The sequence below is a fragment of the Lepisma saccharinum genome, chromosome 25 (genome assembly GCF_977018435.1).
Source record: "Lepisma saccharinum chromosome 25, izLepSacc3.1, whole genome shotgun sequence".
NCBI classification, from domain to species: Eukaryota; Metazoa; Arthropoda; class Insecta; order Zygentoma; family Lepismatidae; genus Lepisma; species Lepisma saccharinum.
This window is the reverse complement of record NC_139253.1, coordinates 32,465,444-32,490,951: the sequence shown is the minus strand read 5'-3', so window position 1 is coordinate 32,490,951 and position 25,508 is coordinate 32,465,444. Positions and strand designations below refer to the sequence as shown.

Here is a 25,508-nt window from a genome sequence, read left to right as displayed (position 1 = left end):
CATAATTGCATGAAGGAAAGAAAGACACATGTAAGTCATATTCCCATATCTATTGTTATTCATAGCTAGATTTTGAGAGGTGTCATTTCTGGATTGGCCTAAGGTTGGTGGTCTCTGTGGTGAAGTGGTTAATGCATGGCCGAATACAAGGAGAGTATTTAATGGGTGCAACTCCCCTCCCATTGGTTTAGTAAACATTTTTCACTAATTGTGCAATCAAATCAACATCATCTCAAAATTGCTCAAAACATGACATTGGTTCATAAGGTTTTGAGTGATTTTAATCCAAACTCTAACGACGTGAAATGGAAGAACATATTTTTATGGTTAAAATAATTCATGTAGGCCTATATCAAGTTGATATTTACATCCAAACTGCTCAGAGAGAAAATTTTATTGGTTATAATTTAAAACTGTTCATTAATAATAAATGATTAGTTACAAATTATAACGATTGAAATCCAACCATCCTTGGGCTGCAGTAAGTTGAACCCTACCCATTATTTCTGTATAAATACGGCCGTGGGTTAGCGTATGTAGTGGCGGCGATTGGGGGGGGGGGCGTGGGGGCAGTTGGCACCCACTTTTTACCACTTTTGCCCTCCCCCACTATGCTTAACCTTATTTACCAACCAAAGGAAAGTAAAGTACCATTGCCCTCCCCCCTTTGTTTTGGAACCCAATCGCCGCCACTGATGCTCAGGGTTCTGGTTTCGAGTCCTAAGTAAGCCATGAATCATCGCGATTAACCTAGAAGTAGGAAAACTGGCGTAAAATAAACCAAAATCAATTGCAACAGATTGTATACAGTGTTCCAGAAATGTTTAATTTTGCTTCTAACATGAATGAGTTGATACGTATAGGCCATTCACACCTCCTCCTCCAAGTGTGAATGCATTAATGTGTTCAAGGAAGAATGAAGCTGCGTTGAATTGAACTAGTGATAAAAATCTTAAATGCCAGAAACCTTTGCACGTGAACACATCCACGTGGGCATTCTCACACACTGGAATCTCGGCGAAGTTTTGCCTGCAGATATTGATGTTGTAGGCTTCCGCCATGATCTGTTTATTGTACATGGCATGAGAACGTTCCCGACAGGGAAATGTGCACTGCTCCGGATGTTTGCCTTCGATGTGCTTTTACGAGATGTTGATATTTCTTGTGGCTCGCTATACACGTGTATGGACTTCGAGGGAGTTGGTGGAATGATGCCAAAGTGAACAGCACTGACCAGACTCAAGGAAGGTCAATATTCGCTGAACCAAACTTTCCGCATCTGCAAAGATCTAAACGTGGAAATCTGTTTACTTGTGCAGTAATCCCAACAGTTTTCCATATGTGGTTCTTTTGATTAATTTCATATTTGTGCTCTTGCAAAACAATCCTTGTGCATAACCAGGGCCAGGCTGAGACCACAAATAGGGTGGTAGAAAGAGCGACAGAAATAGAGAGAGACAGAAAGAAAGAAAGAGAGAGGAGAGAGGTAGTGGCGGCGCCAGGATTAACCATCTAGGGCTGCTGAGGGAGTGCGGGATGAAATTTTGGGAGTGCAATGTTCAAAGTAAAAGAAAAATGAACCATGCATGTATGCTTTAGCCATCAAATAGCAATCAACTTTCAGTAGGCTTCTGTGAAAGTATGCTAATAGTAATAACCATTGTTGGTTGTTGCTTTGAATACAACATGGTCGACTGTACAAAGAAGTAAACATGGTTTCTTTCAGATTAACATCAATGACTTGCCTGTAGTATACAATAATAATAGTCTCTCTCCAATACTTAATATTATATGCTCAATGGTTATCATAAGTCATAACGTAAATGACACTGCAACACAGAAAGAAAAAAAACTGATTTGGTTTAATTAACAAAACGCGTTTGGTTAAGCTATCCGGAAACTAAAAAAAAGTAGCATTTAGTAAAGTTAATAATTTTGAACAAATTATTTGGTAACTATAAGCACATGTGCACGATTACTAAAGATCGTTTAATACTGGTGAACAATCATTTGTTTATCGCCTCTAAACAAATGTTTAGTTGCCAGAAACCACTTTTGATTATTCCAAAGTTTTTTTTTCTCTCTGAAAAGAGTTAACAGCATTTTAGGTTGAAAATAGGTTTTGAAAAGGGGCGCTGAAAGGGGCGCAGAAAGGGGCGCGGAAGAAAATTAAGGGGTGCACCTCTTGGCGCCGCCCCTGGAGAGAGAAACTAATATTTAAAAAATACAATTATTTTGAATAATGTTTTATATTGGAAGCAAGAAGGATTTGCAATTTTTTTATTTAATAAAATAGCCGGTGTGCTGCACAGACACACACACACACACACACACACACACACACACACACACACACACACACACACACACACACACACACACACACACACACACACACACACACACACACACATTGAGGCTGAACTTTGTACCCCCAAATCAAAAACGTTCCTACGCCACTGGTCGCTTGTGTTGCTAAAGGAAGTCACATGAGCATTTACAACGTATGATATGAAACTGCATGACTTCTCTCTAAATTGACGTATCACTCATCACTGTGATGTTGCAAATTCAAAATATGTGGCAACTTGAAATCGGGTGGATCATTTTTAATTACCCCGTATTTCGTCCAATATGTTCCGAACGAGTTCTCTGGCGGTCATTGGCGGGATGCAGTTGAAAATAAATGTTACATCAACAGAGAAACTACTGTGATACCATGACAAAAGAACATCTACGTTGTTGTGTGTGTGTGAAAGAATACTCAGCTCCAATTCATTGAATAATCAATTAGACGAACAACTGAATCGCCCAGAGGACAGAAAGAAATAACAATGTTTCCAAAGCATATCATTAGCGTGGCAGTTCACCCTTTGTTGACACATTTTGCAATTCATTAATTTATGCAGCCCAAGCCTTGTTGACCTTGAGGCGATGATGCCAGCCTACGTTCTTATCAAGGCCATGGAAATAAAAGCTCAGTTTTACGTCCACCTTAACAGTAATAAACTGTGTTGCTTCGCTTGTTTATTACTTGGCTTCCACGTTACATCCTCTTCACGAAGCACAGGGCTTCAATGCATCTGATGAGTGTCTATAGTTCTAGACCGCTTCTAACAGCATAACGTTCTTGTACTTGCGCTAACTTTCCTAACAAACTGTGCAACTATTATCTGTTGAAAAGAACAGCTGGTACCAACAAAGCAAATGTTATGTATGACGCTGTTATACAGCATAATGTGTCCGGGCTTGGGTTGACCATGAATTTCCGTCTTCAATGTGAAATATGAGACATCTTCACAAAAATATGAATGCTATTCAACCTGGTGCAGGGTACATTGCCACTTTCTGGTTGTTGCTTCTATATAGAGTAATGTAGCAAACAAGCAAATATACTTAGGAGAATACAGAATATTTACAATACGGTAACTATTTCGTCATTGACCTATTTTGCAATTACATCTTGAGGCTAAAAATATTTTAGAGCCATTAATTCTTGAGACCAAAAATATTTTAGAGCAATTAAATCTTGCAACCAAAAATATTTTTGAGCAAATAAATCTTACGGGCAAATATATTTTTAGAACAATAACATTTTGCGGCCATGCTTTGTGCACAATAATGTTTTATCAGCAAGAAATAAATACACCTATACTGCGTACTCCAACATTACAGATACGTGCCCGCCTCTGACTTGGGGAACTTTGCGACTCAATGATGTTCAATTATTAGCTACAAGAAAATATGTTTATCTTCTTGGAGCGACTTTAGATAAAAATTCACAACCTATCCATGTGTTCAATTGATTGATTTTGTTGTTTTATTTTAAGTCGCTTTTCTGCCAGTTTTGGCTAATCACGAGGATGTGAATGAGTGATATGAAGGGACACTCGTAAAGAACACCTATGCCCGGGCCGGGATTCAAACCCAGGATCCCTGGCGTCGTAGTGCGGCGTGCTAACCACTCCGCCACGGATGTTGGCCCATGTGTTCAAGCCTTCCCTATTCCTTACCACTCCCCTCCGCCCGATGTAACTAAAAAGTCTCCCCTACATGCGTCTCTTCCCACACACACATACTCAGAAGTGTTTAATAAGCACTTGGATTCCGAAGGGAAGTGGAAAAACTCACAGCCGGAAACACGATACAAAGACAGAGCCCTGTTATGACGTCACGTCTTGTCGGCTCGCTTCTTGCTGGCAGTCGCCCTCAAGGGCAACAGAAATTGAATTGGAGCTCTTGAACTTGGGCCGCCCTACAACTCCTTGACAGAAAAATGGATGACGGAAGGGTAAAGAAAAATTAACATTCGTTTGCAGCATACAAACTGGCTTCATTCATTATCTCATATTCCTTTGTTCTTGAGCGCTCGGGGCACATAAGCATTTTCGTTTGTTGACTCATTGCACTCAAGGGTTAACCGTGACAGGGAGGTGCAAGGGCGGCGAAATGAAAGGGCCAAGGTTGATTGCTTGAATTAGCTTATTTACGTCGGTTTTCTGCCACTTTTGGCTATTCGCGACGATGAGGGTGAGTGTTGGCTATTCGCGACGATGAGGGTGAGTGATGATATGATGAAGTGACACCAACAAAGAACGCCTACGTCCATGCCGGGATTCGATCCCGGGACTCCTGACGTCGTACCAGTCTGTGGTAACCATGGAGGTGGTCAGGAACGGCCACCGTAGGTAGCATTCGCTTGGAGGAACTGAGGAAAACCATGGAAGAATCCGTCAGAATGGATAGCAGCGAGGACTGAACCTAGGGCCTTCGGAATATGAGCCATAAGCTGTAAGATATAATCCACATGGTCGCACCGTGGGGGGGATTAAGATTATAACCTCCTTTTTTTGGACTACAGGGTGGGTGTACCACCCAAAGTCACCCTCTCCTCCACGTAGTACACCCCGGTAATTGTAGTCTTGCAGGCCAACGAAGCTCTGGCGCCCTCCATCCTGTGTGGGGCTTGTGTGTCGTCCATGTTTGTTTGTGATTGTCCCTTCATTCATTTAATCTTATCACAATTCATCCTCATCTTCACGATTAGCCAAAAGTGGCAAAAAGCGAAGTAAAATCAATCAATTAGTCAGTCCCCAATCAACCTACTTATATCTCTAATAAGTTTTGGAGTGAGTTGATTACGACTCTGACCTTTGATGTAAGTGGTCCTGAGTTGGACTCCAAAAAAATTAGGTGTTGAACCAGCAGCCAGCATTAACTGAGGAGGTACTTGAAAAAACGAAGTAGGGTGTGCGGGGTTCGGATCTATACAGGCAGGTAACAGCGGCGATGGAACCCGACGCGCTGACTACATGCCAGCCATTGAAAAGCCACTTATACCCTGTTCCAGCTAACTGTGGAGCAAGGCAGAGCATAGCGTCAGAGAAGCGAGGGAAATCGAGTGTAGGGATGGCCAGATCCGGATCCTAAAATTTTTCGGATCCGGATCCGGTACTTTCGGATCCGGATCCGGTACTTTCGGATCCGGATCCAAAATTTTCGGATTCGGATCCAAAACTTTCGGATCCGGATCCGGTACTTTTGGATCCTGATCCGGAATTTTCGGATCCGGATCCGTTTTGCCATCCCACATGCGCTTCTTTGGAAAGTAAGAATGTGCTTATAACATATTGTTACCTGCTAATATACATATATATATATAATATACATACACACACACATATATATAGTGTGTGTGCGCGCGTGCGCGATTTGTAATTAATTAATACACTTACAAGGGAGGTCTAAGTCTCCTCCTCCGATTTCCATGAAACTTGCAAGGCCCAAATGAAGAAATACGTGTTTTTTTTGTTTCGGCAAAAAATTTGTTCTAGGGGGCAACCTCCTCTCAAATGTCAAGATGAGGACAAATTGAAGTGGGAATCTGACCCCTAGGTTCCACTCCGAATTCCATGAAACGTGGCAGGTGTATAGTAGGGATGGCCAGATCCGGATCCTAGCGGATCCGAAATCCAGATCCAGAACTTTTTTATTTTAATTTGTAGAACTGTAACTGTAGAACAATTGTATAATTTTTGTATAACATTTCTATCTTGTTATATGTGTTAAAGGTTTCATCCTGGAATGGAATGTCTCACATTTATGTGTGATTTTATTTCCTCCCCCCTCAAATGTCAAGATGATGAGAAATTGAAGTGGAGATCTGACCCCGAAACCACGTAAATATGGCATAGGAAGAAACAGGGGGCATACGGCCTCTCTATACACCTGCCACGTTTCATGGAAATCGGAGGGGAACACAGGGGTCAGATCCCCACTTCAATTTGTCCTCATCTTGATATTTGAGAGGAGGTTGCCCCCTAGAACAAATTTTTTGCCGAAACAAAAAAACACGTATTTCTTCATTTGGGCCCGTTTATACACACACCTGCCAAGTTTCATGCAAATCGGATGGGGATACAGGGATCAGATCCCCACTTCAATTTGTCCTCATCTTGACAATTGAGTGGGTTTCGCCCTGTAAAACAGTTTTTTAGCTGAAACAAAAAAAAACACGTATTTCTTCCTTTGGGCCCCACTATACACCTGCCAAGTTTCATTGAAATCGGAGGGGGACACATAAGTCAAATGCCCACTTAAATTTGTCCTCATATTGACATTTGAGGGGGGGTGGGTTGCCCCCTAATAGAGTTTTTTAGCCGAAACAAAAAAAAACACGTATTTCTTCATTTGGGCTCGTTTATACACACAGCTGCCAAGTATCATGGAAATCGGAGGGGGACACAGGGGTCCGATCCTTACTTCAATTTGCCCTCATCTTGATATTTGAGGCGGTTTTGCCCCCTAAAACCGTTTTTTAGCTGAAACAAAAAAACACGTATTTCTTCCATTGGGCCCTACTATACACCTGCCAAGTTTTATGGAAATCGGAGAGACACAGGGGTCAGATCCTCACTTCAATTTGTCCTCATCTTGACATTTGATTGATTGATTGATTTAGTTTATTTTACTTCGCGTTTTGTGCCTCTTGGCTAATTTGCGAAGATGGGGATGAGTGATGAAATGATGAAATTGATGAATGGACATTCACAAACAACCAAGCCCGACCGGGATTCGAACCCGGGACCCTTGGCGTCGCAGCGCGATGTGCTAACCACTCGGACACAGGATCGGGCTCATCTTGACATTTGAGGGGGTTTTGCCCCCTAAAACAGTTTTTTAGCTGAAACAAAAAAAAAACACGTATTTCTTCATTTGGGCCCATTTATACACACACCTGCCAAGTATCATGGAAATCGGAGGCGGACACAGGGGTCAGATCCTCACTTCAATTTGTCCTCATCTTGACATTTCAGGGGGTTTTGCCCCCTAAAACTGTTATTTATCTGAAACAAAAAAACACGTAATTCTTCCTTTGGGCCCCACTATACTGCCAAGTTTCATGGAAATCGGAGGGGGACACTTAGATAACCTCCCTTCTTAGTCTTACACTTTGTAATTATATAACACTGCATATATTATAATGTTTTATTTTAATTTGTAGAACTGTAACTGTAGAACAATTGTACAATTTTTGTATAACATTTCTATCTTGTTATATGTGTTAAAGGTTTCATCCTGGAATGGAATGTCTCACATTTATGTGTGTTTTCATTTCCAATACATTCGAATGAATACATACTCGTTTCAATGGCATTTACAAAATCACCTCTGACATGTGTGCACGAGTGTGTTAGCCGATGCGTAGCAAAGTATTTTAGGAACAACACTTGAAAAAAATTATTGTAGGACTAACGAAAAAATTCTTTGTAATCGAAGATCATACCTTTTAAGGTGTGGTAATATTATAATGGGATTGAGATACGAAACTCTCGGATCCGGATCCAGATCCGAAACTTCCTGATCCGGATCCGGATCCGCGGATCCGAAATTCTCGGATCCGGATCCAGATCCGGAACTTTCGGATCCGGATCCGTTTGGCCATCCTTCGAGTGTCCAGAACGAAGCGGTACACGCTGCTGGGAAGGCGGTCGCCTTCCCCCACTCCACGCAATTCCGTTCCTCTCACGTGTTCATTGGTGGAGCCGTCTCGCGTCACTACTTGCGCAGAGACTTGATTTCGTTTGCCTGCTCTACAGTTAGCTGGGACGGTGTATAGCAGCCTTTGGCTCTTAAAGGGCTTTTGTGCCGTGGGGTTAACTTTTTAATAAAGCAAGCAGAAGGTATCGACTGTTGATTACTTAGTACACTGCATGTATGCGTGTATGTTTGTATACATATGAATCTAATGCGGGGATATCCAGCTATCACTAAGACTAATTGCTAAAAGTCTAAACCTGGCCCTCCTAACCTAAACACATATGCATTATGAGGACTAAGCGGAATCATAGGTTAGGAGCGCTAGGTTTAGAGTTCCAAATAGTTTTAGTGAATGTTAGGAGCTGGATGTGCCTCGCACCAGACCCGTACATCCACGAACAACTAATATTGGTGACTATCTCAAATTCTTTGCAGCCACAAGACAGTCCCTGAGCCACTAATAATAGACCATTTAATATGGGATAAAATCTGGAAAATATTTTTGTGCACCACCTTTGTGTGTTTTGGCACGTGGGGACCCAGACCTCAATCAGACGATTCAATGGAGGATGGGGCAATGACGCAATGACCCGCGACAAGGAGACGCCTTAAAAGAGGGTCTATTCATGTGGAAGAGAAGCGTGCGTAGTTACTGGAACTGACATAACTTCCGCCTAAAAGACGGTTGTGTGGTCGGTTTACACATTTCCAAACATAAGCGTCCACGTGTGTCTGGAATGAAGCCAGTCTTCAAGGCAACGGTGAAACGTCGCCAGGATAAGTGTCCCTCAAGAATCCCACGTGGCTGAGAATGGATGCATAAAGCTGCTTCTGTTGTATGTCGGTCAGCTGCATGTTTGCTGCACCTTACCATAAGCGTTTCCTACTTGGCGAGCAAAAGAAATGCAATGCGATACAATGCACAACGAAACTGTGAAATATACAGGGTGATTCAGTAAAAGCGTACAAAAAGGAAACAGGAACTTTCCAGTAAAGATTGATGCCACATCGCGAATATTACAAAGACGGACTACGATACGAGAACACAGCCTCAGACGAAATCCTTCTATGAGAAATACGATGTGGCAACAGTGCAAAGATCCTCAGTCACCTAATTCTGTGTCTCCGAGTGTATATCCTGTTTAAAATCACTAAATACTACGAAATTTTATGTTATATAGGAAAGTAATGCAAAAAGTTTATAAAAATCGTTATAATTTATATGAAATTGTACTAAAAGCAAAAAGCATGTGAGATTTTCTCCACGAAGCAAATCCCTGTATGCTCAGTCTTTAAAACAAAATTTTAAGACTAATCAAAATGGCTAAATATATGTATGCAATGCATTTAAAATAAACTGCCGACTTCCGTGCGAAATGGTTAACGTAACACGTTGCGAATTCAGGGGTCCAAGGTTCAGACATGGATGTATCATTGTGCTTATGCTATCACCATTTCATCATTCATCTTCATCGTCGTGATTAAGCAACCAAATAACCAAAATAGAAAAAAAAGATAGTTTAATAACTGCAAACGACGTAATAATCTTTTTTCCTAAAATAATGCTCCTGATTATAACTTTTCATAATAACAATTAAGAAAGCAAGAAATATACTTTCGAAATTAATTTTGAAAATAATGAAAGAACTTTGAGACAAATAGATAGCTAAGTTCTCATCATATTGGTCGAACATACACAATTAGTGTTAAATAATAACCAACTAAACCAAGACTGTCATAGAACCTGTCCACAGAGGACAGAATAGTGGGTTGAAAATATTCCAACCTTCTGAGATTATAGCATAAACTTGATCTGGCTAGATGTCCTCAGACAAATGATTTGTAACTTTTCTATTACGATTGAAGAGATAGAAGAACGGAAGGAGCTAATCATCCTATACATCAACCTGAAGTTGACACGGCTCTGCTTCAGCTCACTTCAATCTGTTAGAAACGAAGAAAAACCAGTCAATGAATTCTGTCCCTAATTATCAAGAATAGAACTGCCGTGCGGCAACTCCCGCACCCAGACAATGAAGCATCTAATGAAATACGTTGTTGTGTGATTTACAGAACAAGTTGTCACATTAGAGCCAGAGGGGTCTTACACTAAACCTTGTAGACCGAGTGAAAAGACCTATGCCTCGTTGCAGTATGTCAATAAAAAGTTATGGAGTCTCATTAACCAACGGTCGCCACAAAGGGGAGCCACACAGGGCGCTTATTCCCGAAAACACTTGATGTTGCGCTTCCACTTTGCCTATCAATTGAAGCCATCTAAATGATTCCGGAGATCTCGACGCCACTTCCTTGTAGTTTCTAGAGTTCACGCAAGGCTGAGATAAACTCGAAGCTGTTTCTTACTAATGTGCCATGTGCTACTCAGAAGAACTGTTGACTATCAAACCAGGAAGGGACTTCTCTTGCAGGTTCCTCCACACACACACACACACACACAAACGAAAAACAAACTCGCTGCACCGAAATTTCGACATGCAAGTTGCACATGATGGCAATGATACAGCGCCATGTGTTTCAAATCGCCACAACTTCGTTAACCCGCGGTAGAGGATAGAGATCGGACAGTTCAGTCTGTCCCCCTCTTAGAAAATAACATGGTTCGTTTGACAGTAGAAAAAATTAAAAAGTTTATATTTATGATAATAACAGCCGGAGGAAAAAAACAAAACAAGTGTTCCTTGTATAAAAAGTCACACAATATAAACTTTGTGACTAAAATAGTATTTCCATGGCTTTTAAGGGCTGTCCTTGATGACTCTATATTTCAGTGTGTTAGTGGCTTGAAATACTTAAGCCACAACACCACACCAAGGGATTTATCTAGAATTTTCCCTTTGGTAGGTCTACCAAAATAACAAATCCAAACTTATTGATTTATTCATGACTTTTCTTGACCTTTCTTTCCTTTTTCTTGACCCTTTTTTCCTAACATTTACTTAATCGACCCCTACTTAGATATAGTTGGAAATTATGAAAATATATATTTTTATTCAATGAAAAACTCTTACCACAAGACAAGTTAAGATGAAAACTGAAGCTGTACTTTAACAAGAGATTTAGACTTGCTTTATTTATTAATGCATGTAAAAATTAATGCTTCAGACTTCAACCTGGATGGGGAATGGCCACAGTACTTTATTTAATATTTTTACAAAACTTCACCCACACAAGAATATAATTCTTAAGAAACAAAATAAACAAATCCTAACCACAACTCAATACAATTTTAGATTTCCAAATATGCAATTTTATCAAATCCCAGTACAGGTATATAACAATATAAATTCACTATACAGCAAAAATTTATCAAAAATTCTTGACCACAAGTATAATGTTTTTCCTTTTTCTTGACCTACATCTTGATTTCTTGACTTATTCTTAACTTTCGACTGGTAGACACCCTGTGTAATTATTTTAGGGGTGCAAAAGCAAATATTTGGTGGCAAAATGACCATAAAGTGGGCCTTTGGGAAGAATTTTAGTGGGTGTTAGGCAAGTGTTGGGAGTGTGTGGATAAATAACTGGTGACGCCTGACGCCCCTTCCTGCAATAGATGAAATTCACTTGTCTTGAAAAATATATCTCCTCCAAGTAAAATTATACTAATTGGAGGGCAGTGTTTAGCCAGACTTTTATATCTGGAGGTAAGTTCGTATTTACAGGGTGTAAGGGCAAATTTAATCAAAATGGCCATAAACTGGGCCTTTGTGAAACGTTTTAGGGGAGCGGTTAGGAAATATTTCGGGCTGTTGGGAGTGTATGGATAAATCATTGTGTGGGTGTGCGTTACGAAAATTTTCTTAACTGGGGAATAGCATCTCCCACGTTCCCTCCACTTAGAGCACTGATTATCTTAAAAACAAACATTGTCAAACAATTGAGATATTGTTCACTAAATGGTAAACAAACACAACATATGTTTTGACGATATTGTCTATTTGTGAACAATTTGTCAACAGTTTGGCCTTAATATTTGTGTAAATTTATTCGTATCTAATTAGATGGCCCTCATCACATCTCCGCTTTCGCCGAGATCGAGAATGTGTGGAGCCTGCCTCCACACCTTTCTATGTGCCTTCATGGCAAGAAGCAATACACAGGGGATAGCTTTCCCTTTTATATATTTTTGCCTCTTTCTTCCCAGTGTAAATGCTGAAATCCCGTTTATGATTAAAATGACGGTTTAAACCATAGTTTTAAACTGCAGTTTGAAATAACCAATGCGAAATTACACGGATGGCAAAACTTTGGGATTTGCTGGAATCAGAACTTTCATGGTAAACAAATGATTTCCTTCCTTCTCCCTAAATAAAACACAACAATGGGACATCTTACAAATAATAATGACTCGAGATGCAGACAGGATGTTTATGAAACTTGCTAACCAAGTCGGAAACTTGGCGAAGCAGTCCCTCATTCTTAACGATTTAGACATCAAGTTCCGCTGACGATAATGTGCTACATATTAGTGGCTGCTATCTTGAAATAAAAAAAAGAAGAAATAAGGAGCGATCAACGACCTTGAGACATCAACAGTGCTCATTGTTAGATTTCACGGCGACTGCAAGGCATACAATGAAGCCATTGTGAGAGTGTGAGCTGGATAGTCTAAACGGCGCTGTCACTTCCTCTCTTATGGCATCTGCAGAAACTACGGGTTGCATGCAATGCCTGGCTTTTCTGTAGATGACTTTTGCACCCAGAGCTGCATATGGTGCTATTTTTGGTCCATATGTCCCGCCCTTTTTCTTCTTCTGAGCAAATCTCAATGGTCTTCAAATAAAAATGTATTTTGAAGCTTCCCTTCATCATATACATCATCATCAATACACTTCTATTTCATTTTTTATCATTATATTTTCCTATTACATTACATTATGGCTCCTGCAATAAAAAGAAGGAAACGTCCACCCTTCGTTTGTGATTTGAATCCAGAATAATTCCTGACTGAAGTGTTCGTTGCTGTATTTGTAACGATACTCAATCCTGAATCAGACTGAAATTCAACTTGCCAACTCCGTGGCGGAGTGGTTAGCACGCGCGCTTCGACGCCAGGGGTCCCGAATTCGAATCCCGGCCTGGGCATGGTTGTTCTTTGTGAGTGTCCTTTCATAAATTTCATCACTTATCCTCCTCTTTGTCAATAGCCAAAAGTAGCAGAGGCAAAGTAAAATATAGCAAATCAATCAATCGATACCATTTCAAAATACAGGTATAGTCCGATTACTTTCAAAAATCTCCAGTTTCCTGTGCGAGTCCAGCAAGCGAGCCTACCAACAGGGTAGAGCGTGAGCGGGAGAGTTAGCGATAGGTGCTGGGTTGAGATGACGTCAGCGGCTCGCTTCTTGATTGGAGGCTTCGGACCTTTTGACTCGCTCCCAAGCTGCAAATGCAGAACACCCAGAGATGTTACGAAAACAATCTCACTCTACTAAAAAGGCACAGTTTGTCTCAGAATACACATAGCCTCAGTTCTGATAAACATGTTAAGTAGGCCGTTGAAACTGTTTAATGTATTATTTTTCTGTTCAAACAAACAGGGTTGATAAGAACGGCTCTCTGTGTTTAAGAACACTATCAGTACTTGTTACTTAATCAGGTAAGGCAAGATATAGTTCCCCCTGTGCATTGCATCGTGCTTTGTAGGCACATAGAGGAATGTGTAAGTAGGGCTCAACACATTCTCGATCTAGGTCATTTTTGGAGGTAATCTGATCAACATCATTCTCTGGCCACATTTACTCACTAGGATTGCCCTCAGATATACATTTACTTGAGGCTGGGTGAACCCCAGAGCTCCTATTATGCAGGGAGATAGCTGAAAAAAATTCCGACCTTGGAACACCCACTCCACGAATCGAAACCAAGACTCCAACGTGGCAGTCGCACGCTCTACCTACTAGATCAGCGCGCCTCTGTTTCTTAGTTGGTGGTTAAGAACACGTAGGTCTCTACTTACTTAACTGGTGTCAATGAAAATAGATGATTAAATATGTTTATAGTTATTTGATTGGGATCAATAAAACCGAATAGCCAAAAACGTTCTCCCTATTGAACTAGTGTCAATAAAAATGGATCATTAAGAACACTTACGGTTATCGTTAAAAATGAATTATTAAAAAAATGAACGACTGTCGTTATTGAATTTTAATCTCTGTCATAAAAATGCACGATTTAGAAGTTACTTAACTGGCTTCAATTAAGATGAACAAGTTTCATTTAACTGGTGTGGTCAAAGATTATTATGGCAATACCTAATGACTCAGACATTTGTACACGCTTCGAGTGAAACAATTCACTTTCGAGACGATGGAAAACTAAAAGCAAATAGCTAAAGTGTGGGACCCTTAAGCAATCGTTGTTCTTTTCCTCTTCATCTACTTCCGGTAACATTTACTAGATGCCATTCAGAGACAACCTGTAATGTTTGCAAAGGATGTGCAAACAAATGCCAGCTAATGCAACTCGCTAACCGATTTGTTTGCTCGCCGCTAGTCCTCAAGAGCCAAGACAAGAACAACCCTTTGAGTCCATTCACAGAAGAGTCCTTACATTTACTTAGTTTAAGTATACACATAGAGTTGAATGGCGCACGGCTATTCCCATCAATAACATTTGACAAAGGTCCATTGCAGAGTCGAAAGTTGTTTAAACTCTTGCTTTACCTCCGGCCTTGGCCTTAAATTTTAAAATCAAACACTAACTGATAAGCACTTACACAAAATATACAAAGACACCGATTCTATTATTTCTCGTATATAGTGAGCAAATAATGCAATACTCTCTCTGGGTTTGTACGGTTACCATTATTGTTAGGTAAGAAGATACTACAGTTCATTCATTTCTATGTGGATTTTGGAAGAGCATGTGACGTTTCGGAGACCTTAGCATTCATTGTGAACGTTGCCTATTCAATAATCTTTTACAATGCACGTCATGTTTACAATCCAAACCTAACATCTTTGTATTGGTGCTTCCTCTAAAAAAACACTCCACTAACTCCTCTACTATCAAATTCTACATCATGCGTCTATGTTGATTGATTGATTGAGTGACTCAAGTTAATTGTACTTCGTTTTTCTGCCACTTTTAGCTAATCGCGACGATGAGGATGAGTGATGATATTGATGAAGGGACACTCACAAAGAACACACATTCCCAGGACGGGATTTGAACCCTGGACCTTTGGCGTAGAGCGCTGTGGTAACCACTCTGCCACGGAGATCGGTAAAAGAGACAGACAGGCACTTCAGATGATAAAAGTAAGAGAGTAGACACTTGCAAAGGTTCTTAAAGAAAATGAGCACTTTGAAAGACGCGTAAACCGGTAAACTTGAAGGAACGCTCATTGATTTTTAACCTTCAAGAATCAGCTTTGGGTAACCCGCGAGCATGAAATGGACATTGAGGGAATTCAACAGAGGCTTCATTCTGCGCCATGATATAGAAGTGCATTGTCCACAATCGCCAGAAGAGCATGTGTAACAGAACATAAAACGGGGAACAAGAGACACATCTTTGTGCAGAAGGGCCACGGGAACATTCATCTGAGCATCCGTCACTATTAGCCTCAAGTGCAGAACAAGAGGACCCGTCTGTTTCCATTTCTATTGAAGTCTGGGACATCCAGTTCAGTGACCTTGCAGCCTTGCACCAACCTTCATGCCCTGGAATCCTATCTGAATGGCATGACTTTATCACAGAAATCTTTCCAAAAGAAACGTCCTTTGGCATGTTATAATGAAAACAACGCTGGTATTCTCAACTACGACCGTGATGATCTGACTTCAGTGACTGAGAGAGTTGGTGTTTGAACTCCACTTTATGCACAGTAAGGCTAATCGGGGCTGGGTCTACACCTAAAACTGGGATCCGAACCATTATATGCCTCCACCTGGAATCGAACTCGGGACCCCTTCATTACAAGGCGACGACGCTCCCACTGTGCCATCGGGGAGGCACCCAATAACTGTTGTGGACTTCAAGATGAAGTTGATTGTGTCTCGTGAAAGAACAAAAATATCCTGCTTAAGTTCTCAGATCTCAGCACTGTTTCAAATTTTATATTGAGAGGTCTTCTTTATAGATAAATCGACCTATCATATCTGTATTTTAAAGGGTATTTGTAACGGGTGCAAATAGTCTCTTTGCAGACGCACCTACAAGATTGTTAACCATTCGGCAATTATCAACACTATCGTAACGTAAAGCTAGATTATTTTCGTAGCATCCCTGGTCTTCTAGCCTCGGTGGGAGTCTACCTGATATTGCAGAGAAATCTTCGCCAACTCCACTCTAAGTTCTTATGCCGAGGCGTCGGGGACTAGAGCGCATGATCCGTCTGACGTCACTTAAAACGTTCATCCTACCTCCTGCTCTTCGTTCTTCTGCGCAAGTGCAGAGAACAACAGCGGATGTCATTGCGCATTTTCCGTCAGACGTCACAGAAAACATTCCTCCTACCCGCTGCTTTTCGTTCTTCTGCGCAGGTGCAGAGAACTAAAGCGCATGTCACTGCGCATCCTCCGTCAGACGTCACAGAAAACATTCCTCCCACACATTTCTCCCCGTTCTTCGCAGAAATGCATGGTTTACAATAATTGGCGGTTCGATGGGTAGTTTCGGGGTGTTATGAACTTGTGCGAACTCTACAAAACTTGCAACACGTCTCTCTGGAATGGAACAGTGGAAACTGAAGAACTGATGTCAACTAACACCCAGAAAACGTACGAGTACGCTGCTCCCGTTTCAAAACAGGACAGGGACAGAAAAAACTGGACGCGCCATTGACCACCAACTGCAGCCCAAGATTGCAGAATGAAACAGGGTTACGCTGCACAACACAACTATTCACGGGACGCAGATTTCTTGACACGGATAAAGACCTAGTGACGCAGAAGCAAAACAGGACATTGAAACCACGGTTCGCAGAATCAAAGGGGAGTTTGTTAGCACGTGATAAAAAGGAACTAGGGTACGTTACAACGGGAATGGAATGCAATTTATAGACTTCTTACTAACCTTCTTACTTTATCCAAGCCTAACCTCATTTGGACAATTGGGGCGAAGTTTTTGATGATGACTTTCCTGCAACTTCAAATGTTCAAAACATACATTTCGCCTGCTCTTTTAAATTATCTCAAGCATCACCATCTTATGGCGATTGCCTGCCGCAAGCGATACTGGGTTGAACTATCCCTCACTACAGGGTAAGTCAAGAAGAATGAAACAACTTTACACAGTTATCATGACGTAACTATTTGTGACAGAAAATCAAACACGACCTCAATATAAAGAAAAACTTGAAGTTTTATTCCCATTTAGTGGGCTAATGCTGCTTTGCTGCTGCTCCACCAGGATCGCCACTATCGCAAAATGGCTAATGACTAGTAGAAGGCGTATTGTGTGTTGGAGATATCAAGAACTGATTCAATCACAACGGTGCAAAGACATTTTCGCATGCGTTTCGGTAGTAATGCATATGTTTCACCCTTCCGAAAGATTTGTCAAAGTTACAACTGCAAATTGTTAGTGCCTTCGAAACTGTGGACAACGACTTTCTGTCTCGTGCATAGCAAGTACTTGATTATGGTTTGGACGTTTTCTTCGTTTCACGTGGTTTCCATGTTGAATCTTTGTAATGCGAGTCATGTGAGTAAAACTTCCAGAGTTCTTCTTTACATTGATGCCTTGTCTGATTTTCTATCATAAATAGTAACGTCGTAATAACTGTGTAAAGTTGTTTCATTCCTTGTGACTTACCCTGTATATCAGTGCTCTTGAGCAACTTCGTTGTTAAGTTTTACCCGAGTGTTATGGGGGAGAATGGAGGGAGCGAAATACGAACAGTGGTTCACTGAAATTAATACTACGATGCAGCAGCGCTTAGGAAAACGAACAATACATCGGCAATGGAGGTTTCGCTAGACCTTTGGGGAACACCAGCCAACCAGTTTTCGAAAACTCGTAAATTCCGAGAAATTAGGTCTACTTAGAATTCCTTTAAGAGCATTCGCATCACTTTTCGTGTAGTTTGATTTCGCTATTGTCTAGATATTCGCAATAGTTTCGTGGTTACGTAACCCTACTTTCCCTCACAGATATTTAGACAACAGTGAAAGAAAACCACATGAAACTTCACGTGAATGCTCTAGAAGGAATTTTCAGCAGGCGCAATTTTCAAAATTTGGAATATAATAGCGATTTTTCGAAAGGAGAGCAATTTTCTAAAATGGCTTGGGCTGGTGTCAACCAAAAGTTCGAGCGGATCTTTACAAATAAGAGAAATGGTGAATGCCACCAATTGATGACCAAAATTAAGCATTCAACCCCGCTAAACTAAGCATTCATCAAGCTTAGAGTAAATGATGATCGCCAAAATCTAAAAGTAAGTGATCACCCCCTCAAAAAAAAAAAAAAAAAAAAAGCATTCACTCTCCAGGAAAGGTCATCATTCCACCACTCCAACATCTGTTAAGGTAGAGATTGAGAATACCTGAAGCCTTACCCAGTGGCGTCGCGTGCTGTTCGCATACGAGTGTTCACAATAATGTTTTGTACTGAATGCAGATTTACCCCTCTCCCTTGTAACTTCATATTCAATTGAAAAAGTGAGAATAACAGTTCAATTTACTTTCAACAATTTCCCCCTAAAATCACGCTATATTTGAAGTAATACAAGAAGGACCTAGGAGAAATTGTTCCTCTCCCCATTAAAATCCACCAGGTTTAGCGAATTGTCGCTAAAGTTTGCAACTATGTAGCACAGACCTTTTCGAGTCCCCCTGGACATGCCTTGTCTCCCTATATGGTGCACTCTGGTGCCGAATGTAAGAAGTATTGTCGCTTGCATCCGTGTTCGCACAGCGAAGTGAACATCTTCGGGGTATAGAGACCAACAGTCTTTTAGCTGTCAGCTCTATGCAACACGCACAGCAATTGTGTTCAACGCCCTCCGTGGAACACCGTGAGAGTCAGTGTTACCAATTGTGTGTATATACTCGTACATCTTTGCAGCATGCAACTACTTTCAAGTCCTTACCTCTATGATTTCTTGAAGGTCTTTGACATAAACTCCTTCCGTCTCCACAATCTCCATAACAACCCGATCCATGTAGCTGAGATTGGGATCGCAGTATTTCGGTTTTCCTTGTGGCGGGGAAGGCGATGAAATATAGCTGCAAGGGCTGCATACTCCGCTGTCCCCAGAACCTAGAAAGAGAGAGATTTCATAAACATATTCCAACAATCATATCGTTTTACATCAATCTTCTGGTGGAAACGTATGAGGACAATTCACCAACATGATTTACAGATTTGGATTTACTCTTCGTTGAGATATTTATCCATCGTTTCTATTCAAATTTGGCCTCCTACTTAGAACTTATGCTTTTGAGAATTTTAGGTGTAAAAGAACTGAAGCTTAGCCAAAATATGTATGTGCAAAAATCTTATAATATCAACGACAAATGTATTAAATTTGAAAGAAAAGAACACAAGAGCTGCAGATTGCTTGATTTAAAATTTTTGGGTGCATCGGGGAAAATCCAATGACATAAAAACCTTACCTCAAAATTAAAAAGGGGTGTAAAAAGCTCCTTGAGAAAGGTTAAAAATGAAAGTGTGAAGGGACCTGCATAGGACAAAACACAACACATTAAAAAACGTAGGGATATTCTATAAACAAGCTCAGAAACAGTGTAAAAGGCCTGCTCTTCTCAAAAAGCTAAAAACAATGGTTAAAACCCTGTCATCGTCTACCCAACATAGCTGACAAATCGTTGGGAAAGTTAAAACACTGTCTGACGTAATTAAAATCGGAACATTCAAGTAGTATGTGCCGAACAAAGATGCCAGATCTTTTTTAGTAATACATTATTCAACTGTAACAATTTAAACAACTAAGTTATTTTTAAACTAAAACAGTAATGGCGATTTCTAAAAATCTGCAAACACTCATGTAAATATTTTTAATGATTCCATTGCATTTAATATTATTCTGACTATATTTATATAATATGTCGCACTCTTATATTTCACTTGGAATTTGATGGTAAATATAACATCTGAATCTTAGGTTAATTTTTGACTGAAAAATATTAAGCACAAATTAATCTATGTTTGGATGCATACAATTACTTCTGTATTAGAGTGCTGAATATACTATCATTGGCGAGCACACTGGACTCTCAAGTTGACAAAGAGAAAGAAAACTGTAATCGCATTCAACATAGAAGGGAATTTCACTTTAAACTGCGTCGTTTCCCAATATGGACTCAAACGACACTTTATTCACGAAATCCTTGTAGTCGGCATGGTTTAGTGGTTAGTAGTGCACTATGAACCCAATGGTCGAAATCATAGTAAGGAATAGATTATTTCATTTGATTTTTGTTATTTAGCGTCACTTTTGTGCTACTTTTGGCTAATCGCGACGATGAGGATGAGTAATGATATGATGAAGGGCTATTCACAAAAAAGTATTCGAGCCCGGTACCCCTGGCGTCTTAGCGCGCTGTGATAATGGATGTTTGTTCTCAATATTATCCTTCAATAAGTCTCGATTAAACTTAGAAAAGCGACTTCAAGACGAGAGCCTTGTAGAAAATATATTATTAAAGAAGCTATCCATAATATAAAGTTATTCAAGGAAGTTCGATCCAATCAAAGATTTCAAGGAATGGATATGTGTAAATGGAAAAAAATTATGCAAGTTGCACACAAGTGTTGACTGAGAAAGGTACGTTTCCGTAGGCTTCTAAGTTACACATTTCAATCTCAAATTCAAATTCTCATTATCATCAAATTAGGATAGTAGAAAGTTAGGTTCCATAGAATACGGGTACATACATATACAGAAAAATGTAATAAATACACTGCCTCAAATTTTCGAACCAATATGTTGAGGAAGTTGTGAATCAACTACTACAATATGCAATACAATGCAAACCTATACTCATGAGTAAAAAATCAACGAGACCAGTTTGTGCTCTTCATAAAGTGTAGTTCATTGCCAATGCTAAGAAAGCTCATATCTTCAATGGCATATTTAAAAAATGGGATTGTCTTTCACATATGCACATCAGTGTATCCGCCTCACACGTTGTCTCCTTGCGCGTGGGGTTGGGGATGAGGAACTTCTTACAAGGCTTGTTTCACAAGCCTTTGCAAGGCCACAAGGACCCATGGAATACGCAACAAAGCGGAGCTTTGTCCTGCACCTTCCTACATTCAGTGACGTCAATCATTAATTGAAAACAAACGTGACTTTGTACTATTTTTAGCACTTGCAGGCTAAACCTTTACTCTGGATTAAATCCTTACGGGGAAATACTCTTTTAGAAGCATAAGATGTTAACTAGTATCTATCCAAATTCAAAATATGTAAAATCGGATAAATACATATAAGGAGAATTTCCTAGAGACGAAAGCTGAGTTAGTAGAGAGGCATTCATCTCATATTACTGATCTAAAAAGCAAACTTATGGTGCAAGGCCTGCCAAGCAGCTTTTCAGTGGGTGATGTGCAGACCAGTCGTTCCAACTTATATGACCCGTGGGGCCTGAGCCCATCTAACAATTTGTTATTATTATTATTATTTATTTATAATCGTGATTCGTGGTGCAGTGGTTATTGAAATCAGTAAATAATATATTATTTTAAAACAATAAGTAAGGATGCATTGTAGGTGCGCATTAATACATAGAAGAGAGAATTGATGAGGATTTTTCTGAACTTATACCTCGAGCCCACCCAATGTTTTTCAGAAGTTGGCGCACTTGGTGTGGGCAATGCGTGGAGTCCCATTGCCGCTGTTTTGTGGCTATCGAGACCGGAGTTCGCTTCTTTCGAATAGCTTCCAAGTTGATTTCACGACGCTGGCTCAACGCAGAAATTTTTGGGGGCCCGTCCGGGAGTTGAACCCGGGGCCGTTCGCACCAAAAGCAAGAGAGTCAACCACTCGAACAACGAAATTCGCGACAGATTTGCGAATATTTTCACAGATGAGTCTTTTTGCTACAGTTTTACTTTATGTAGTCTCGTTAGCCTTCAACAAGCTTCGAGGATGACCGAAATATGACTTCAATCTAATCTACATTTGCACACAACACTTAAATGTAGTTTTATCTACTCAAATAGTCCATACAACTACTGTTAATTATATTCACTGTCATCTTACGACTATTGTACAAATCATAGCATAAAACACAGTTATACATACGTTATGTATGGGTCCCGATCTTCAGCCCACTGCTACACCAAAACAACTACACCAATGGTCAAAGCGATGCATCCCAAAAAACATCCTAGTTTTGCAACAAGTGTTGGTTTAACGATCGCAAAGTCCTCAATAATGAGATCAAATTATTTACGACAGCTGTTTGATTGATATCCTAATATGCCGCAAAGGAAATTAGATAATTTCGGCACTTTTGTACGGAAGAGTCGGAATGTGATAACAATGGCACCTAATGCTTTTTTAAAAGAAAAATTATTGTCCATTAAATTCAAGAGTTTGGCACTGGACCAAGAAGTTCCTTTTTACTGCTAATAAATTTCTTTCCTTGTGTAACTCATTTTCGGCAAAATGTAGGAACAGAGAGCTTGATACGGAAGGCAAGAAAGGAAACATAAGTTAAGTGAAAGGAAATCAGAGGCTGCTTCATTTTTCTAACGCATGAAACAAAGAAAGACATTCTAGCAAAGAGTAGAGGTATATATCAACGATAGCAAAAATACATTTTCCTACTTCTAAAGCAGATACATTTGACTCGTAGTTTTTAAAGTGGGAACCGAACCACTGTGCAATGTCCCTCCCAGGGATCGAACCCAGAACCCTTTGATTACAAGGCAACAGCAGTACCACAACGTCATTGGAGAGGCCCGGTAATTTACTGTTTTGCAATTTTTGTTCTGTCCATCTGTAAGAATATGACACTGCCAGAGTTTCTTACTTCTGAGTCTAAGTTGACTCATTTCTTCGACACTAACACTTATTAATTGAAAGACCAGAAATTCAAGTGTGAAGCACAGTATTTACTTTCATACTGCGAACTGAAATGTACTTCTCCTTCATTGTCGTCTTGAGGTATTGTAATCATGCATCGAATGCAACATGTTTTTCTAAAAGCAAATTCATTACGTGTAGCCAATGGCGTTGATAACTGTAAGTGTTCACGAGTGAGCTGTCAAAAGGGCAGTGGTATATATTTCATGTTACCACAGTTACTGCCGGTAAACAAACTTTTTTCATAGATTTTTATGCATTTAGCTTTAATTTATAGATAAGTGCTCATTATGTATGATGCAAACTATTAAAACAAGCTTCAATATCAGAATTTATCAGAATTTAAGTGAATAATTGAAAGAACGTAACAACTGGTTTATGTACTCCACTGATGGATCTTCTTCATTGCACCCTTGTGCGGGGAGGAAGCCAAAGCGAGTGGCTTTTAAAAACATGGCCTACTGGCGTTAATTTCGTTGCTGCGAACAGCGTTGGCAGGAGAAAACTGCTTGTTACTTCCTGCTTTCTGTGCTACGGTTTTCAGGGGCAGTGTTACTACATGAAGGGGATTTCCCTTGTTGAAGTCCAATTTTAGGTAAAAATGAAGATTTTATGACAAATATAGAAATTGTCGTAAAAATTGAAGTTGTCGGGCTCCCGTTTTGTTTTACTTACATGCACTGGTGTTTTATTTCCATTACATCTAATTAATATAGATGGGGTGGAAATAAATATATACAATAAATAAGAATTGTTGCGGTTAACCAGATCAAATTTTCAGAATACGCCACTGCTAGAAAGAAGTTTCGGAACTGAAAATTAGGTAAGTCCTTACCTGAGCCAGCAGATTTTCGGTTGTGCGCATCGCATCGGCTCTTGTTCTGCGCACGTTGCGTCGCGGGCGCATGCGTGGGCTCCTCGTCGTCGCTGAGCTCATCGTCGTCCAAGCTCTCTATGCTGGCGAGGTACGGGCTGGACTTGGGCGGTCCGAGTCGTCGGGACAACGAGTTGCTCCCCGACGACGACGAGGACGACGACGACGAGGTGATGGAGCTGACGGACAGCGGGCGATCCTCGGACAGGAGCTTCCGCTGCGTCACTTCCGGGTCCTTGGAAGGGGGCGGCGGGACGTCCATGAGCGAGGACGTCCTCTTCCAACGGTCCGTCGAATCAGAGCGTCCAATGAGGGCATCGTACATTCCGAGGAGGGTGGGGACGAGATCTGTGGAGGTTCCTGAAAAGAAGGAAAAAAGGACATTACTTACTCGTTGATGTGTGTGGGGGAGTATAATTGGTTTATTTTATGCTGCTTGTATGCTACTGTTGGCTAATCGTGATGATGAGGGATGAAAATGATGAAGGAACAACCACAAACATACATATACACTTACTTTATGATTTTAGAAACACCATGGACATTTCTGCATTGTAACGATTGCATTGAAAGTGAATGGGATTGTTACAACCCAGAAGTGTCCGTGACTGTACTAAGCAGAAATTTCAGCAAAAAATCAGGTTCAACCAGGACTCGAAGCATCAATTCCGCAAAAGTAAAACAGTGGAAGAGAAAAATGAGTCGAGATCAGGCCTGCCTCTGTAGCACAGTGGGTAGAGCAATGACACAGTATGCCACAGATCTGGATGCGAGTCCTGGTCGAGCCTGCATTTTTTGCTTAAATTTCTAGGTACTACATAGACAGAACACAAAACACAAACTTCACACAGGATTATACTGGCTATGAATCCATGCGCCAGAGCCTCGTTTGACTTCTAATACGGTCAGCCCTTACTCCCCCAACTGTTGACATGTCACTGTAACGATGGGTACTCAGCTTTACTCAGATTTATAATATATGAACATGTGGAAACCAATAACAAAGATTGATTGATTGATTTGGTGTTTTTAAGTCCACTTTATGCACAGTAAGGCTAATCGGGACTGGACCTACAGTTTAAAGTGGGATCCGAACCACTATGTGCCTCCACCGGGTATCGAACCCGGGACCCCTTGATTACAAGGCGACGGCGTTACCACTGCGCCATCGGGAGATTGTTTCTTATGAATGATAATAAGATGAGACTGATGGACACTGACAACAAAATTTCCATGCCAAAGGTCGGATACACGTTTGATTTTTTCTATGCAAGATAGCTGCATTGAAAAAATAGAAAGATCTGGATACGAATAAAGGAAATGGAGCTGGGTAGACGGGCTACATATTTATCACTGCGAGAATTAAAGCAATATGTTCCGCTTCTATTGCAGCAATCGTTGCATAATTATTGCATGCGATGACCTTAAAAATATAGTACATGCATTCTTACCGGGAGGAACATACGAGCGATTTTCTCAACGCATAGGACTCTTGTTTCACTTACCGTCAATGTATTGTTGGTAAAGGGTCAGTACTTCGTTTTTCTCGCTTGTTTGCGTAAAAAA

At 40.5% G+C, this 25,508-nt stretch overlaps 1 protein-coding gene across 4 annotated transcripts in view; it reads right to left on the bottom strand.

Moving 5' to 3' along the window:
- GEFmeso (Guanine nucleotide exchange factor in mesoderm) overlaps positions 1-25,508 on the bottom strand; it is a 486,781-nt gene that overhangs the window by 16,758 nt on the left and 444,515 nt on the right. For all 4 annotated transcript variants that reach the window (XM_083112043.1, XM_083112042.1, XM_083112044.1 and 1 more), the window contains 2 exons: positions 23,904-24,302; positions 19,103-19,272 (listed from right to left, as the gene is read on the bottom strand). In XM_083112043.1, the coding sequence (XP_082968169.1) occupies positions 19,103-19,272; positions 23,904-24,267 (534 nt within the window). In that variant the 5' untranslated portion in view covers positions 24,268-24,302. The remainder of the gene's footprint in view (positions 1-19,102; positions 19,273-23,903; positions 24,303-25,508) is intronic.